This window comes from Ruditapes philippinarum, unplaced genomic scaffold (assembly GCF_026571515.1).
Source record: "Ruditapes philippinarum isolate M1 unplaced genomic scaffold, ASM2657151v2 ctg14_1_1_1_1, whole genome shotgun sequence".
Lineage (NCBI taxonomy): Eukaryota > Metazoa > Mollusca > Bivalvia > Venerida > Veneridae > Ruditapes > Ruditapes philippinarum.
The window spans coordinates 246,579-266,260 of NW_026851921.1; the positions used below are offsets into that span (position 1 = coordinate 246,579).

General features: G+C 34.3%; 1 protein-coding gene across 7 annotated transcripts in view; it reads right to left on the minus strand.

The window, feature by feature from the left end:
* Positions 1–19,682, minus strand: part of LOC132742732 (E3 ubiquitin-protein ligase HUWE1-like) — a 90,923-nt gene that overhangs the window by 39,673 nt on the left and 31,568 nt on the right. For 6 of the 7 annotated variants that reach the window (XR_009627467.1, XM_060731220.1, XM_060731226.1 and 3 more), the window contains exons 30-48: positions 17,681–17,803; positions 17,021–17,215; positions 16,495–16,626; positions 15,834–15,911; positions 13,037–13,276; positions 12,549–12,671; positions 11,004–11,122; positions 10,684–10,771; positions 10,107–10,274; positions 9,384–9,604; positions 8,309–8,549; positions 7,770–7,956; positions 7,175–7,339; positions 6,452–6,597; positions 5,504–5,701; positions 2,853–3,408; positions 2,281–2,508; positions 1,533–1,661; positions 832–992 (exon numbers count right to left, since the gene is read on the minus strand). Coding sequence is in view for 6 of the 7 variants with exons in the window: in XM_060731220.1 (XP_060587203.1) it covers positions 832–992; positions 1,533–1,661; positions 2,281–2,508; positions 2,853–3,408; positions 5,504–5,701; positions 6,452–6,597; positions 7,175–7,339; positions 7,770–7,956; positions 8,309–8,549; positions 9,384–9,604; positions 10,107–10,274; positions 10,684–10,771; positions 11,004–11,122; positions 12,549–12,671; positions 13,037–13,276; positions 15,834–15,911; positions 16,495–16,626; positions 17,021–17,215; positions 17,681–17,803 (3,498 nt within the window). In the remaining variant the exon portion in view is untranslated. The remainder of the gene's footprint in view (positions 1–831; positions 993–1,532; positions 1,662–2,280; positions 2,509–2,852; positions 3,409–5,503; positions 5,702–6,451; positions 6,598–7,174; positions 7,340–7,769; positions 7,957–8,308; positions 8,550–9,383; positions 9,605–10,106; positions 10,275–10,683; positions 10,772–11,003; positions 11,123–12,548; positions 12,672–13,036; positions 13,277–15,833; positions 15,912–16,494; positions 16,627–17,020; positions 17,216–17,680; positions 17,804–19,682) is intronic. The other variant, XM_060731215.1, reaches the window with a different exon arrangement.

Sequence of the window (19,682 nt, forward strand, 5' to 3'; positions counted from 1 at the left end):
TAATTTATATATTTTAAAGCTTTACTGCCATGTGCCTGTAGTTAACATCTTGAACAAGGAAGTCAAAACGTCCTAGTTTGATTTGTTATCGATTTAATATTGCTATCCAAGTACTCCATATCACATCACTAAATTTAATGTGAATGGGAAGAAGATAGCTAATGATATCTAAAAATAACCTTCAGTTTATTAATGAATATCATCTAATTTATCAAAGAAGCAGGCTCATGTGATAAATAAAATTGAAGGAACTCCTGAAACAAATTTGTTTAAACTAGCTTTAGAGAACATGTTATTTAAAGAAATTATGAAAAATCTTCCAACAATAATCACAGGGTTCGTACAAACATCCAATGCAAAAATTCAAGCACTTTTTAAGCACACTTTCTCATTTTTCAAGCACAATTTGTTGCACATAAATCATTTGTAACCAATGATAAGTCATAAAACATTTAGAACTTTATTCTTGACAGCTAAATAACATACATTGTACCTTATGTGATAATTAAAAATATGTTTTCACGTAAAGTGCAACTTAATTATTCTAGTATGACCAGCAAATTTAATCATTATCATTGTTTATAAATTTTGTTATCAAATTTGATCGTCGTATTTGTTTGTTTTGTTTTGTTTTTGTTAACTGTCGATTTTTAATATAGTTGCAGCAAATTTAAGCGCTTTTATGAGATTAACCAAATTCAAGGACTTTAAAGCACTTTTTTCATTTTCAAGCACTTTTTAAGAAAGGGACTCAAATTTAAGCACTTTTTAAGACTGTAGAAACCCTGAATTAAATTGCTTTTTTACCCAAAATGTTGTTCTACAACTCACCTCATCATCTTCATCTTCGTTATCATCAACACCACAATCATCATCATCATCATCGTCTTCATCATCGTCATCATCATCATCACCATCATTATCATCATCATCATCCGGGTCTGAACAACTATCAGCAGTTTCCTCATTTTCGTCTATATGGTCAGCCATGTCTAAATCAGTCAAATGTTAAAAGGTTAATCCCTTAGTATCATTTAATCCTTATTACAATCTTTAAAAGTACAAATAGTTCGAAAAAACATTATATATTTTTCTGTTTAGTCACACTGTAACAACAGGTGAAGGAAAACCAAAGCACCTCACCATGTATTATATAAGACACTGGCTTGTTTGTTGATAAAGCTACAAACCTGGTAGATACCTAACACTAGAGAATTCAAAGTCAAAGAAGTAAAGGGCTTAGTATATGAGCATTCAAAATAGTCATTATGAATGACTGAAATGTCTGAAGACACAAGCCTGACTCTGATCAAAACAAAATGTTAAATGCAGGCTTATCTGATGGATTTAAGAATATACAAACAACAAAAGTCTGCATCACCCATCATTCTTTTTTTACCAGTTGACACTAAAAATTATCTGAAATGTGTATCACCTATCTGATTTTAACAAACTTGATTATAAACACAATTTAGATAGAATTTTACACCAAACTTCTCAAAACATTCAGAACAAACAGTTAGCAAACATACTACTTGTATCATTAATGTCAAGGTCAGCCTCGGATAATATCTGACTGATCATTTGTGAGTCATGGTGATCATCTATCTCTCCTTCTTCTATATCAACATCTACCAGCACATCTGGTTCCTGATTCTGATCTGTAAACCAAAACAACAACAATACTATTTTAATACATTAAAGTCATTTCAATGTAAACAATAGCCACAAAAATTAGTCTCAAGAAAAACAACATTATAGACATTTGAAACATTGCAAGATTTTATTAACACAAGACATCGGCAATGACTAATTTTCTTGCTCTAGGGCCATCCTTAAAAAAATGTTTGTTTGCAGTAACGCGACCGACTCACAAAATTTTCCCCTACTCAAATTTTTTTTCATGGTCTGGATAAAAATTTTTTTTTTTTTGAATTAGAAAATTATGCCTTGTGCTTTGTTTTCCTTCTTTTAAAGGTTAATAGAAGAAATAAAATGTAGTTCTTATCAAATAAGAATTCAGTTATCAATTTTTTAATTGTTACCAGATTATCAAAGCATATTTTGTCCAGCATTTTGAAATTCCATGTTTATTTGAGAGTACAGTTCAATCAAAAAAAATAAATAAAAAAAATCGACCTACCTACCCACCTTGAAAATTCTGGGTCGGGTTACTGCAAACAAACATTTTTTTAAGGATGGCCTAGGCCTTTTTAAATTATATCATTTCTCTTTCTTTTTTTCAAAACAGATACATGTTTAAGAAAATTTTAATCTCACCAGTTTCCATAATTATTTCTCCCATGACCTGAGATTCGGGGTTTGTGGTACGATCCCTTTCTAGAAGGTCATCCAGCACGTCATCCAGCTCGGACGGTTCGTTTCCCGTCGGTTCTATAACACTATCCTGGTGAGTCTCCTCTAGATCATCGGCCTGCGTGTTGAGAACTTCCTCTATCTGTACCTCACTTGTATTACCAGTGTCGGCTAAACTTGCCGACGCTACCTCTACAAATAACAAAACATCATGGAAATGTTACATGTTACTGGTATAACAGTATAATTGAGAGAGAGTGATGCTAAATGTCTTAGTCAATAAGAGATTCTTATAATAAGGCAGCTAACAGTGTGGATTTATTATCTGAATGCACAGATTCAAAAGATGGTCTAACTATACTGGAGAAACAGGAAAGTCATAACTGCTACAAGTTTTCCAAGCATAACGATTTTGTTTATTTTATTTTTTTTGTATACAAAAACTGTCTGTATATCCTAAAATAACTACTGTTTAGATAGTGTTACAAAAAAACAAACCTCAACAATAAAAGAAACTAACAAAACAAACAACATACCTTGAGTATTTGGGGTAGAAGTATTAACTTCTGGAACATCTGCAGATTCCACTATAGACTTTGTTTTCTGTTTTGCAGACACATTCTGACTGTTCATGTTAACACTACGTGTTAATGTTTCCAATGGTTTCAGAGCGGCGTTAATAGTTGCCGCCATGTACGGACTAGATAAATCCAAACTATACGGAATACGTGCTAAATCAGTCACTAATCCACGTTTCAATAAGTTTCTTACTATGCTATTCATAATATTCTGTTGTCCTTTGAACACTTGATTGGGGATTTGTCCTTGTGTTGGGCATGACTCTATCATTGTGCTTATAATGCCGGTCAATGCCTGCACCCTGGAATGTTTATCCGAACTCTCCGGCAGATTGAGAGCTCTCTGTAATGCTGATTTCACTTCACTAACCAGAGCAAGCTGAGCTTCAGGACTGTGATTACACGAAGCTATGCTCGCGATGAACACACGACTGAGTGCCGGGCAGTCTGCGTCGCCAACATTACCTTGAGGGTGTAACAGATGATCCAATACAAAACCTAATACCGTGCAGTCCTGAAATAAAATATTTTGTAATGTAAAGTGAATAGATAATTTTTTTTTGTTAAAGAACAGAATAAATATGACAATACATTCTTTAACTTTATGTATTATTTTAACATTTCAATTTTTCAAACTTTGTTCACTCGGGGAATATAAAGCTTTATCGCTTAATATTTTAAGACAGGGTCAACATTTGTGTCATGGTTTCTCTGTTTTTTACGCCGATATTATCATGTTATTTGTTCAGATCTCCGTGGTCAATCAACATTACAGGCTTTCCTGGAATTACCAATTTCTCCTCAAGTAACAAGACTATTTTTCCCATTTAATATTTAAATCAGCAGTGAAAGATGTATGATCATTAGATCCAATGTCCAAGATCAACATATTTGTTTGTAATTTCTATTTCCCATATCTGTAAGTATTTCCCATATCTGTAAGTATTTCACATATCTGCAAGTAGTTTACATATCTGTGTAAATATTACACATATCTATGTAAGTATTTCACATATCTGTAAGTATTTCACATATCTGTAAGTATTTCACATATCTGAGCAAGTATTACACATATCTGTGCAATACTTAAAATATCTGTAAGTATTTCACATATCATATACAGTCTAGACTGTCATATGTGACTTTCCAAGGGATCTTCAGAAAAAGGTCACATATGACAGGGAGTCTCTAAATACAGTCTCAAAGAAAATTTAATTTAAATATTATCTATCTGTCTATATACCATTATGACTTAACCCTTTCACTGCCATAGGGACGGCTTAAGCCGTCCCTGTTATTTTCGGCGTATTTGCCATATGGACGGCTTTAGCCGTTTCTATAATAATAATAGTAATAATAATAAATTAATAATAATAATAATAAAAATAATAATAAATATAAAGAAAATTATACCATCGACAATAATTATTATTATACTAACAGATTTAGAAACATATATAATTATTATAATACTAATAACAAATAATAATAATTATATTAATTAATAATATAGTAATTTCTTAGAAAATCCTCCGGCAAATAGGTGAACAATAAAACAATAACCCTCTGGCAGCGAAAGGGTTAAAGATCCTGTATGTTTTGTGATTGACATTGTTACCGTGTGTATATCACACTTGCAAAAAAATGTACATTGTATATGGATATAATTATGCAAATAAAACAATTTTCAAACATCAAAGAATATGTAAAATGTGTACTACAAATATTTGTGCACATTATATTTAATCAATAAATTACATGCATTGATTTCTTATTGGAAAATTTGACTTAGAATTTATAGAAAATAAAGTTCTAATTACCTCCCTTTAATGGCCTTTATTCACATGAAATGTTAAATTGGGTGATATCTTTATAAATAATGTTTATTTGAACTAACAATATTGACAAATCTTAATTTGAGCATCATATTTATGAAATAAAACCATGAAAAAATTGTGTTACAGGATCTTTAAACATATCCATATCCACAGCTTTTCTGGTTTGGTATCAATATTTTTTCCGTATTAATTATGCAGCCATAGAAAGGTAAATTAAAAAAATGCTGCCTTAAAAATCTTCCGTGGGCACTCTTTAATTAAAAAAAAAGATCTAACACAAGTCTTAACTCAGTTTACTCAGGCCATCATGTACATTACACACACACATCGATTGCACCATGCTTGCTACGTCACTTGATACCTGCATGTATACATGTTAACTGTATAATTGAGATAGAGGTGTGTAGACTTTGTTTGCTACTGGATTATAACTGGACTTAATTATTTTGGCCCTCTGGGTGTTATAATAGGTATTATTTATCTGATTAACGGACAATTATAAGGTGTGAAAGTCGTTTAAATCAGACCAAACATTGCATTGGGACCAGACAATTAGGGTCGCTTGTCACATATGACAGGGAGTCGTTTAATTCAGACCATTTATATAGGAAAATATGTTGAGAGTACTGAAACAAGGTCGGATAAGACAGCGAGTCGTTTAAATCAGGGGGTCGCTTAGGCAGTCTCGACTGTATGTGTAAGTATTTCACATATCACATATCTGTAAGTATTTCACATATCTGTAAGTGTATGCAGACAAGAACAACTTACCTCTACTATCAACTCAGATTGTCCAGAATGATACATATGCTGTGTTATAAGCTGAGTGCAGTTACAATACGATTTTATAATCTCCGACAGCATGCGTAAAACTGACGACTTTGTCAACAATGGTCGCTGTGCCTGCTTGTTTTCAGCAGCATTATTCTCTTTGGTCTTCAGTGATTCAGCTGCACCATCACTTCCAGTCTATAATTTCAATGTGAAAGTGTTTTTTAAAAGGCAAACATCAATATTTACACTAAACTTGTTGCAGAATATGTGTCATAAATCCGCCTATAATGACAATGGTGTTCTCCTGCATTGAGTTTCAGGAATTTTAATATCAAAGCAAATTTGCAGAGGTATCAAAATTGATCATTATCAGACAGCGCAGATGTGCTAGATGGTCGCTCTTTAAGCTTGGTGACATAGTGAAAATCATAATCAATACTCAAACTGTAAGGGATAACCTACTCAAGAAGAATGCATATTAAATCTATACGTTCCCATTTCATTAGGACATGCATCTTGTAATTTTCAACAGTATTTTACCGCAACAGTAATTCCTGCTACATATTATAATAGCATACATTCTCCATCTTTTCTATTTTCATATTTCCCATTTATAACAAATACTGTGTCTTTAAAGTTTTACTACTACAGGGAGACCTCAGGTGCCCTTTTGTACATTATTTAAGGCACAAGCAGGCATCTCAGTAAAACCTCAAACCATCTGTTAGCCAACGGTGGCTTCCCAACAAAAAAGAATCCAAAGTCCCTTTTGGGATTAAAATCCACAGCTATAAAGGGATTTCAAATCAACAATATTAATAACTCAGCTGCTATAATAAATTTTCATACAGCTTAAGCAGTCTTCACAACTCATTTGAGTCGTAATTCATCGTCAAAGAAGATTTCCATCAGAAATTTCAGGTGTAGGTGATATTAATGAATTACCTGCGTGTCATCATCCGCCTGTAACATCTCTGCTGTGCTGTTTTGTCGTGTTATTTCAGACTGTCTATCAGATAATTCATTGACAACATCTGCAATTACTTCAGCTAAACTCTGTGAACCCTTTCCTGTAGTATCATTAGATTTACCTGCAACATAACATAAATGTCAATTCAGAAACATCACAGTTTAAAATCATTGTTATCATTTTGTTATACACAAAACTAGCATTTGTTTTTCAACATGTCCTCTAACATTTGGCTTTCACTTAAGTAGATTCCATGGTCAGTTAAAGAGATTTTTATATAAAAATTCTAAATATTAAAGGCACATTAAGCCTAGAAACTATCCATATTTTTTCAATTCTTTACAAATGTTGAACATGTGTTTAATAATGTTTTAATAATGGATTTAGAGCATATTAGATGTTTAACAACTGAAGAAAGTTGTGTTGAATGTTCAGTAATGTGTCATAAAGGAAGTAAAATGTACACAAAGTATTATTTGAATTCCATACAAAATCTTCATTTACTATGTCTATGCCCACTGCCAACATAGCAAAAGAAGTAAAAGACAGTTCATTTATGAGGTAAATGAATATTTGTTTGGAAACTGTTACAAGTTAACAATAATTAAATGTTTTTGAGAAATAAAAATAATAGCATTTTTGAATATTTTTTTGTAATTAACTTTCCAAATCTTTGTAGAATTATGAAAACAGCTTACCATCTTCTGTATTCCATGAATATTTAACAATCAAAGCATCCATAAGACTTTCTATGACAAGTTTCATTGGAGACTGTATGGTGGAAGATGTGGCTTGGTGATCACTAGACACACATTTGAGTATCTGTGGGGAGTTAGGTCCTGTTAGCCTACTTTCATCATCATCTGTGGAAACAAACAGATCATCAGGATTGGTGTTTTGTTGTTTTTTTAAATGTACTTGTCTATTTATAACCATCTTCCATTATATAATGTCAAACAATAAATCTTAGAACAACAGAAACAATTCAGTGCCTAGCCACCACATTCAAGACAAATTTTTCAAGCTAAAACTTACAAAATTTCTATGACAGAGCTTCTGAGCTCCTCTCATTGAAGCAGACATGTTCATTTATGTGCTATAGAACATATACACACATTTAACTACACACATTAGATACTCTCACTTTAAAGATTTCTATATAAAATTAATAAATTTGATCAGCCCTCTCTAAAGAGCCTTGTCACACTGCACAAGTAGGTACTTGTAACATAAGCAAATCACCTCTGGCCTCTAAAAAGTTAAGTTACAAGCCCTTAGTTTTACTAAACATACCTCTTTTTGATGGTGGTGGAAGAGCTATTCTCATACATTGACGAGCCAGTTCAGAAAACAGAGCTGGATTTCTACAGGCAGCTGGTCCCAAAACACGCAATACATAATGCATTTCTTTGGCCCCAACACTCCTCTGTGACACACCACTAAGACTAGAACCAGCCCCAGAACATGTACTCTTTATAACCTGTACAAATAAATCAACTTTCATACTGTACAAATACAATTTCGACTATACGGTAATAGCTTGTACACAAAATTTTCATAATTTATAAATAGTATCAATAAAATCAGAGAGCTATCTAAAAATTAGAAACAGACATTTACCATTTATGTCCAAGATTACAATATCGAAATTACAATCTCTACTCGTGTTTAGATCGGATAAAATACATTTTTCAGATAAAGTTGTTACCTTTTCAATTGCTTACTAAATTTAGTTGTTTTTTGTGTTTTTTCTTTTCTTTAATCACTAATTTAATACAAGGAGTAACCACGGCAGTCATGTCGAGTATGAATTCAACAACACTTTCACATACCTTTTCCATACAGTATCTAAGTGACGAGGGTTCTTCTAAAATATGTCTGAAGATCAGTGTAACGAGTGACAAGAACCCTTGAAAAGCCGAGGCTTGTGTCAGACCTAGTAACAGTTTTGGTCCACCAAGTTCAGCAAACTGTAGTGCATATTTGTGTTCCCTCGTAAGACGTAAAATAAGTCGTAATGCTGCGTGTAACGTCTCCGCCTCAACTGGTACACCTATCATACTCACTATAGAACTGAAATTAGAATGAAAATCTCATAAAATTAAGCAAAATCTTTTTTCTTAACCCATCCTTCTACAGCTGGAAGTGCAAAACAAACTTTCCTGACATTGAAACTGTCCACTGATTACAGGCTTAAGTAACTGAACATCGAAATGCAAAACATAGTGCCTGCTGATCTAGTTGTACACTGGGGGCATTGAATGGCCTTGTTAATTCACACCCAATACTTGTGAAGGTGATGCGTTTCAAAATCAGGGACCTTAACCACTATCATCAAGGATATCATACAATTGCTACCAATTTTGTATCTATGCTTAAGTTTAGTCAGGTAGGAAACATTGATCAATGTCACTTAAATGGTAATTTTATATCAGCATTTAACATTATTTACACAATGAAGAAATTGAATATTGCTTTTAATCATCTGACATTGACAACACACACTGCTTTTCCATTTCCATTTTAACAAACTTATGTTATATAGAACCAATATTGTTTCACAACGTGCTAGTCAATAAAACTTATACATTTCTTTTTTCATGTATAATACAATATCTATGAATAAAACTCTATAAAATAAATACAAACTAAATACTGAATCCATAAGACTCTATCTATTCTTGCATATCAGACTGGTGTTTGGGTTAGTTTTACCCATGCCAGAAATTTCATCTGTCATGAGGGGTGGCCAGATGAGCCGCGTGCTATACAGTGACATCATTTTAGCGCATTTTATGAAAGAACCACATTTAAATGACATGCAGTCTCGGCAAGCTTGTTACCAATCAATGGACAGGTCCCCACGGGATGGATATTCTGAACCGCAACATTTGTAATTATTATTACCTAATAATGTTTGATATTTGTTTTGTAGAAAGGCCATGTACAACAACAGCATCTTTTTTCTGAGCACTAGTTGACGGCATCTCAGAGTCTGTGTCCATCTTGCTTTCTGTAGACTGGTTCTCTGTTGTGTTCTCTTCTTTCTTCTCATTAGACTGCTTCACTTCCGACTGTGACAGACACGTCAACATGATCGGACGCCTGTTAGCCGTGTCCTCATTTATCTGTTCAAAGTAAAGAAACAGTCTTCACTGTTTTAGTTCCATTTTTAAGACAACCACATGACCATCGATTCAAAAGAAATAATTATACATATGAAATAAAATGTTTTCCCTAAGTATGTTGCAGGTTAAGTTAGATATCAATGTCAATCCAGCGTTCGCCAGATGTTGAACAATTTAATAATCCCATAAAATGTATAAACTACATGTATAAGAACAGTGAATTTTTCAGCAAAAGAGGAATGGTGGTTGTGACCTTTTGCAGAGGAGAAAATTCTATTGCAAAATAAATCAAGGACTATAGAAAGTACGTCAAATCCAGTGAAATTTTTTTTTTTTTTTTTTTTTTTGTGAAAATTGTCATTCATCTTGAGAAATATAATTAAACAAATGGATTTCAAATATAGTATTACATTAGTTAATTGAGAGCAATTCTTTTGTTGTTTCACAAATTCATGTTTATATAAATAAAACATCACTGTAATGACTATAACTAGTGTTGTACCTGAACCATGGAACTGAAGTACACAGTATAACGTCTCCTGCCAGCTGTAAACTTGACACTACTTTCACCAGCCTGGTATGCATCGTCTATTGTCTTATTATTACTAGCACTGTACTTACACCAACGTCCACTAGTGTCATCAAACCATTTCCATGTGTGACAATCAGCCTAGCATTTATACAAACATCTATTTATAGATTCATGGTTAAACAGTAAAATACATTACTTGTACAAAACTGAACTGTTAAATTTCCTCTTTTTTTTTTTTAAATTTTATTTCCAAGATTATAACTAACAACCTTCTGCAAGCTGTGGTCAAAGTGTTTGAACACAAGTGAGACCCTCTTAATAACAAAACTGTAATGTAAACCAGGGGTCATGTGTGTGTGTTTGTTTAGGGGAGGGGTCCCCTAGCAAGATTCCAACCAACAGCAGTACCAGGCAAGTGCAATGAAGAAGGCTATCAAAAAGTGAAGAAAATATTTAAACACAGATATTGAATTAGTGACTCCAACTGATTCTATTAGTATCACCACATTATTCAAACCAGGCATTTTGTTTTACAAAGTTGTCTTACCAAAGTTTTTTCGGCTTCAGCTTTCCTTTTTGAAATGACAGAAACTTTCTCATACAAGTCCAGGAGAAGTAACAGGGGTGCCAGCCACCTAAAGTTGACAAAAAATATAACAACATGAAATACGAAAACAATCAAAACTGCATATTCTATCTTTTACATAAGAATAAAAGAATCCATTTTCAGGTTTAACTTATTTCAAATGAGTGAAATATTAGAAATACCACTGAAAGCTATTTACAAACATTGCATTTAATACAAGAATATATTTTTTTGAGCCAAGACAATTAAAATTTTACTCGAAGTCATTACTGAATACATACTTGGGGGTGCTAACACTTTTCACTGCCATGAGATAATCTTTACCGGCCATCATCACTTGTACTAGCAGATCTGTGAGATTGTTGTTCTCTACTGCTTCTGCACATGGCATCATAGTCTCCTGTATGTAAATAATATCCTAGGTAAACTTAGGTTCTAGAACAAGAGCGATCAGTGATCACATGTGTCGCCTCATGATGGCCAATTTCATGTTAGGACAAGTTTTGTGACAGACAGACAGTGCACAACAAGACTTGGTACAGGTGTCGCCTCATGATGACCAATTTCATGTTAGGACAAGTTTTGTGACAGACAGACAGTGCACAACAAGACTTGGTACAGGTGTCGCCTCATGATGACCAATTTCATGTTAGGACAAGTTTTGTGACAGACAGACAGTGCACAACAAGACTTGGTACAGGTGTCGCCTCATGATGACCAATTTCATGTTAGGACAAGTTTTGTGACAGACAGACAGTGCACAACAAGACTTGGTACTGATCATTCCTGTAAAGTTTGGATAAAATTGCACCAGTTCTTTATGATAAGTAGTCCGAACAAGCTTTTGTGTATCTGGCAACACATAGAAAAAAAACACCTTTTTATCAAAGGGCCATAACTCGGCCAAAAATCTTTCAACCAAAAAACCCGTGCAATGTGCGCAAGGACTTGAGCTACAGATCAATTTTGTAAAGTTTCATTGAAATTGCATTAGTGGTATAAGAGAAGTAGTCCGGACAAACTTTAAAAATAAAAATTATTAAAGGGCCATAACTCTTACAAAAATCATTGAACCGAAAAATGCTGACAATATGCACAACTAGACTTGGTACTGATCATTCCTCTAAAGTTTGGATGAAATTGCACCAGTAGTTTATGAGGAGTAGTCCGGACAAGTTTTGTGACAGACGGACGGACAGACAGACATACGACGGAGAAGTGATCCCTATATGTCGCCACTACTCCGTAGAGACGACACAAAAATGACCAGTAAACAGTTAATTGTTCAGTCAAACCTCAATGATAAATTACTTCCACTGAATAAAAACAACTTCACAGTCTCTCAGTTTTTGTTGTTCTTGTTTTTAGTATGTAAACAGTTTTCATTAGTAAAAAGATGTACTTCAACGAAGACCTTATTTCTTATTTACTATGGCCTTGAAAATGTCTACAAAAAAGCTTTCTATATTCTTTTTCACAAAGTAAGGTCTTGCAAATCACTACTAAAATTTTGTCTATGTCCACAAGAACAATGATTTTTGGTAATATAAATACCACAGTTAACCTTTAGTATCTATCTTTAGTAATTCTGTCTTATACAATTATGATACATTATAAGCTATGGTGCAAAACTCTCTCCTGGACAAGCATTGGGTCACTCGTCCTGCAGGTGTAGCTTCTAAATCCAATGTGTAGGCAACATTTTCTACTTGTCCTACATCAAGTTTTCTTAAATCAATTCTACTCGTAACTACAAGCGGACAGGTGGAATTTATTTTATCTCTGACTCCAAATCTTTATCCCTTAGTGCTAGCAAAATATGTTACCTCAAACAGGAGACTAAAGAGATGAATCCTGACAGCAAATTTGGCCGCCTCTGTCTCAGCAGTCTTGTTACTAGTGTCCGACATAGAAGACAGTGACAATATACTCTTAGCTAACGTTTTCACCTGTAATGTAATATACAGAGGATATTGAATGAGTGTGAGTTTAAAACTGCATTTAATGGATTGAATTACTGAATTGAATTTTTTGAACTCATGGAATAAATGATATTAGCTCGCCAGTGGCTAGCATAATATGATTTTTTACAACAAGTTCAATAAATTTAGTATTAAAGTTACACAAATATAACATTCTATTTATCACATAATAAAGACCGTTTGCAGTGAAAATAAACCATTTTCCATTGTTGCGCCTATAGTATAACGCTAACATTTAGTGAGTCTTAATGCTATGTTTATATAACAAAAATAACGTCGCATCAAAATATATACATGGCTTGTTCTATTAAAGAATTAACAAGATTACTGACCTCTGCCACCAGTGTATTTAGCACCATGTTCTGCCATTCCTGACCGTTCCTTTGTGTGACAACAATAAGTAACTCACAAACTCTGTACACTGTCTCCGGGAGCGTATCTAACAATGTGAGACAGCCTGGGAAAAGTTTCTCAGTGAAGTCATCCAGCACAGATTTATCAAGTGGTTCCTGAGAATCCTGTTTTTCCTCCTCTTCTTTCTTCTTTCCCTCGTCCTCCGTCTTACTCTCACCCTGAAATTATTAGCCAGGGTATGAACAAACAGGTAAATGTATAAATGAAAATATCTATCTGTTATGTCTTGCAATTCGAATGAGACCTGGCAGGTATCTGAGGGATGGATATTCTTATTTGAACCGCACATAGATTTTTTCTCACATGGAAATTTATTTTTTCTCACATGGATATTTATGGGATTTCATAAATAACAATGTTAGTATAATAGTGTATAAATTTGCAACGTCATTTATAATGGAGTAATGACAATATTTTTGAGCACGAGACTCATTTTTCACCCCTATGCCAGATGAAATTTCAGGCATGTATAGAACTATCAGATAAACACAGTTTGATATTCAATACAGAAAGTAATACATTAGGTATAAGTTATTAAACAAGAGGGCCATGATGGCCCTGAGGTCGCTCACCTGTATATAGCCCCCCCCCCCCCCCACACCACACTAAGAAGATGTTTCATGCTAAACATCTTAGCTCTAGCTCATTTAGCTCATTGGGCTTTTTAAAAGAATTTTTTTTAAAGTTTTTACTATACACATAAAGTTAAAAACAATGACACCCCTGGGGCGGGGCCAGTTTTGACCCAAGGGCTTTTATTTGAACAAACTTTGTAGACACTTACTAGAAGATGTTCCATGCTTAAGATCTAAACTCTAGCTATTTGGGTTTTTTCAAAGAAGATTTTAAGTTTTTGCTATACACATATAAGGAAAATCAATGACCCCCGGGACGGGGCCAATTTTGACCCCAGGGCTTTTATTTGAACAAACTTGGTAGACACTTACTAGAAGATGTTTCATGCTTATTATCTAACTTCTAGCTATTTGGGTTTTTTCAAAGAAGATCTTTTAAGTTTTTGCTATACACATATAAGGAAAATCAATGACCCCCGGGGCGGGCCAATTTTGACCCAGGGCTTTTATTTGAACAAACTTGGTAGACACCTATTAGAACATGATTGATGCTAAATATCTTAGCTCTAGCTCTTTGAGTTCTTTAAAAGAAGATTTTTTAAGTTTTTACTATATGCATATAGGGAAAATCAATGACCCCCTGGGGCGGGGCCAATTTTGACCCCAGGGCTTTTATTTGAACAAACTTGGTAGACACCCATAAGAAGATGTTCCATGCTAAACATCTAAGCTCTAGCTCATTGGGCTTTTTAAAAGAAGATTTTTTAAAGTTTTTGCTATACACATATAGTTAAAAACAATGACACACCTGGGGCGGGGCCAGTTTTGACCCCAGGGCTTCTATTTGAACAAACTTTGTAGACACTCACTAGAAGATGTTTCATGCTTAATATCTAAACTCTAGCTATTTGGGCTTTTTCAAAGAAGAGTTTAAGTTTTTGCTATACACATATAAGGAAAATCAATGACCCCCGGAGCGGGGTCAATTTTGACCCCAGGGCTTTTATTTGAACAAACTTTGTAGACACTCACTAGAAGATGTTTCATGCTTAATATCTAAACTCTAGCTATTTGGGTTTTTTCAAAGAAGATTTTTTTAAGTTTTTGCAATACACATATAAGGAAAATCAATGACCCCCGGGGCAGGACCAATTTTGACCCCAGGGCTTTTATTTGAACAAACTTGGTAGACACCTATTAGAACATGTTTGATGCTAAATATCTTAGCTCTAGCTCTTTGAGTTCTTTAAAAGAAGATTTTTTAAGTTTTTACTATATGCATATAGGGAAAAATCAATGACCCCCTGGGGCGGGGCCAATTTTGACCCCAGGGCTTTTAATTTGAACAAGCTTGGTAGACACCCATTAGAACATGTTTCATGCTGAATATCTTTAGCTCTAGCTTTTTGAGTTCTTTCAAAGAAGATTTTGTAAGTTTTTACTATATGCATATAGGGAAAATCAATGACCCCTGGGGCGGGGCCAATTTTGACCTCAGGGCTTTTATTTGAACAAACTTGGTGCACACTCATTAGAAGATGTTTCATGCTGAATATCTTAGCTCTAGCTCTTTGGGGTTTCTTTAAAAGAAGAAGTTTTAAGTTTTTACTATATGCATATAGGGAAAATCAATGACCCCCTGGGGCGGGGCCAATTTTGACCCCAGGGATTTTATTTGAACAAACTTGGTAGACACTCACTAGAAGATGTTCCATGCCAAATATCTAAGCTCTAGCTCTTAGGGTTTTTTAAAAGAAGAGATTTAAAGTTTTTTCTTTCGGTTGCCATGGCAACCAGAGTTCTGCATGGAATTAAATTCTTTGAACAATTTTTAAAGGTGACCACCAAAGGAACATTCCTGTGAAGTTTGGATGAAATTGGCTTAGTGGTTTATGAGGAGATGTCATTTAAAGTAAAAGTTTACGGACGACGGACGGACGCCGGACGGACGCCGGACGAAAAGCGATCACAAAAGCTCACCCTGTCACTTTGTGACAGGTGAGCTAAAAATTAATAAACAATCTAATAACCATTTTTTTTCATATGGAAAACCTGGTTAAAAATCAGTTGCTGAAACTGTATTACCATGAAAATGTATCAATTCCTTCAATGTATAGAATTAAGGGAAAGTATGATATACCTCTGTATCTTGTCTTAAAGATAGAGCTATTGCCTGTAACATTTGTTCATCCTCATTCATATCCATACTTGTCATGGTCTGAAAATACATGACCACATATTACTGTATATACAACTGTCAGTCATCGAGTAACAAAATATACAACAAGTGTAATTTATAATATTTTGCTACCAGATACATATATGTTGAAGTTTGGCTCATTCATAAATTTAACAATATTGATTTTAAAGTCAAATATTTTTAAATGAAGTGAAAATACCTTCATGCCATGATACTTTTGCATGCATATGCAAAGAATTGTGACCGATCGTGTAAAAACTGAACACTTTGGTTTGGTTATTTTCATCTATTTTCTTAATTATTATCTTCTTTTCAGAGTGGATGGGGTCCTTTTTGAAACCCAGACACAAAATAATAAAACACTTTAATTTTATTAATCTGTGGAATATATACTCTTTTGTTTGAGCACATATACAGAACAATTCCCTTCAGAACAAATAAAACTGTTCATATAATATATATGAGTAAAAAGATTTAGTACCAGTACAGTCAGCATATTCAGAATTCTATCACTAAAGCAAAAGTACATGTATGTCAAATTCAGACCAGTTTCAGTGTTATGTACTATATGTATATACTTCGACCTAGTTGGAATACTTACAGGAGGAACAGGTTGTGGTGAGAATCTACTGGTACCATCAGATGTGAGCAGGTACTCTGTAGCCTCCTCCAGTGTGTTTGTGTGTAACAATGCATCTACACACCTACTCCTTGTAAATCCCATTTCCATCAACTATCATTTAAGAATACAGAAATCATTACTATTGATGCTTTTAAATAGTTGATTCATGCTGAATATGAATCTGTATGCAATTAATATTTTACAACTGCTTTCATTCCTAAGCATACTTTTTTGCCTATTTATTCATTTATTTCTTTTCTTATTAATTTACTTCTTATCTCGGATATTAACGTTTTACATTCTCTCATTGAATTTATCTTTCACAAATGCCATTTACACATTACTGAACAAATAAAATTTTAAATATGCCCATTTGAAACTACTCCAAATTGGAGCTGGACTTATCCAGAGGTAAAGTCATTCTCAGACGACAAGGATACATGTGGGAAATTTGGAGATATGTGTTTAAATACATGAATAAAATGAAGATCAAAGAGTAACATACAGCATCTACATGCGAGTCATTGACTGGTCTCAATGATGCTGGTGCAGCTGCAGCTGTTGCCCCTGACAACGCCGATATTCCCGTCGCTGGTACTGGCTGCCCTACAACACTTGTTCCCGGCACTGTAGCACTACTACTGGAAGTACTAGCAGAAGCCACATCGCTGGTTGCAGGCTTCACCTTAGCCATATGCTCCTGACAAATTGAATTATAAACAATTCAGTAAATACTGTCACTTATAATCTTCCTGACGAGAATACTATATGTTGGTTAATTATCATTCATCAACATTTGGTTACCAATCAGTTTGTGAAAACAACAATTTTATTGTATATCCTGCCAAAATTGTATGTTTGCTTGTACTTTATAACTGTATTTAGTCACCAATCAGTTTGTGAACAATTATTGTAATGTAAATCCTTCCAATATATTTGCAACTACTATGGCCCTTTTTAAAATTCCTCTTTTAAATCAGTCTAAGTGTGGAAACTACATTGTATATCAAATTTGCATTCATTACAGCTCCTGTCCTATGTAACAATATCATAACACAGCTTCAGCCTTGTTTAACAGTGTAACACAGCTCGAGCATTGCATGACAAAATTATGACAATATTATGAAAGAGTGTCAACCTTGCCTGACAATGATATTATACTTACATTTATCACAGCTTCAGCCTTGATGATATGGCACATTATAGCAAGTATGGACTCTGACATTCTACCTCCATACATCTTTAATGGCTTCTTGTTCCACAAGTTCATCACTGCATTAAAAGCAGCCTGTCGAATTAAAAAGAGCAGAGAACATTCAATTAAACTGATGAAGTATTTATATTTTTTATACAAAATTGTAAACTATAACTTGTTAAGCCAGCTTAACTTAAACCATTGTCGAAAATAAGGGATTAGCCTTTGCCACTAGTAAAGAGCCAGGCCAGCTTGCATTGTACTGTTGGCAACTCAAATTTGTACTTTCTTTCTTAAATCCCTAAAAAATTGGACTTGGAAAGTTCCAATTTCAAAGCAGGGCATACTGTATCTGTTAAACAAATTTAGCAGCACAGGTTAAGGGTTAACGCTTCAAATACAGTTATCATGCACAATGCATTGTCTCAACAAAATGAAAATTTACCCACAAAGTTATTTCCTTCTTACCCAAGATCTTTAAGACCCCTTTTTGATGACTTATCTCAAACATAGACCTTGACCTCTAAACTACATAAAAATGCTTCTTATCATCCACTATCAACAACAAGAGGGCCATGATGGCCCTAGATCGCTCACCTGACTTATCAAACTCATCCAAACAATTACCTAGACAACCGTTCTGACCAAGTCTCATGACAGGTGAGTCAAAAATGTGACCACTACAGTGTTAACAAGAATTATCCATATTTGAGCAGTGCGACCTAGTTTTTTACCCAGGTGACACATATTCAAACTTGACCTAGAAATCATCAAAACAAACTTTCAGACCAATTTCCAGGATACTTGGATCAAAACAGTAGCAACTAGAGTGTTAACAAGATTTTTCTATTTTTAGCTCCGGTGACCTAGTTTCACATGCGATTTCTAACTCATCCAGACAAGCATCCTGACCAAGTTTGATGATAATTGAGTCGAAAATGTGACCACTAGAATGTTAACAAGGTTTTTTCCATATTTGGGCGGTGTGACCTAGTTTTTCATCCAAGATGACCCAATTGTTTGAACTTGACTTAGAAATCATCAAAACAAACTTTCAGACCAATTAACAGAATATTTGGATCACAACAGTAGCCACTAGAGTGTAAACAAGATTTTTCTATTTTTAGCTCCTGTGACCTAATTTTTCATCCGAGATGACCCATGTTCGATTTATTCCCAGCAATGACCTAGACAAGTTTCCTGACCAAGTTTGATGACAATTAAGTCAAAATTGTGACCACTAGAGTGTTAACAAGGTTTTTCTATTTTTAGCTCCGGTGACCTACTTTTTCATCCGAGATGACCCATGTTCAAACTCATCCAAGCTATCACCTAGACAAGCATCTTGACCAAGTTTGATGATGATTGATGCAAAAATGTGACCGCTAGAGTGTTAACAAGGTTTTTCTATTTTTAGCTCCGGTGACCTACTTTTTCATCCGAGATGACCCATGTTCGAACTCATATGAGATTTCAACTAGATAAGCATCCTGACCAAGTTTGATGATGATTGATGCAAAAATGTGACTGCTAGAGTGTTAACAAGGTTTTTCTATTTTTAGCTCCGGTGACCTACTTTTTCATCCGAGATGACCCATGTTCAAACTCATCCGAGCTATCAACTAGATAAGCATCCTGACTAAGTTTGATGATGATTGATGCAAAAATGTGACCGCTAGAGTGTTAACAAGGTTTTTCTATTTTTAGCTCCGGTGACCTACTTTTTCATCCGAGATGACCCATGTTCGAACTTATACGAGCTATCACCTAGACAAACATCCTGACCAAGTTTGATGATGATTGAGGCAAAAATGTGACCTCTAGAGTGTTAACAAGGTTTTTCTATTTTTAGCTCTTGTGACCTAGTTTCTCATCCGAGATGACCCATGTTCGAACTCATCCGAGCTATCAACTAGATAAGCATCCTGACCAAGTTTGATGATGATTGAGGCAAAAATGCGACCGCTAGAGT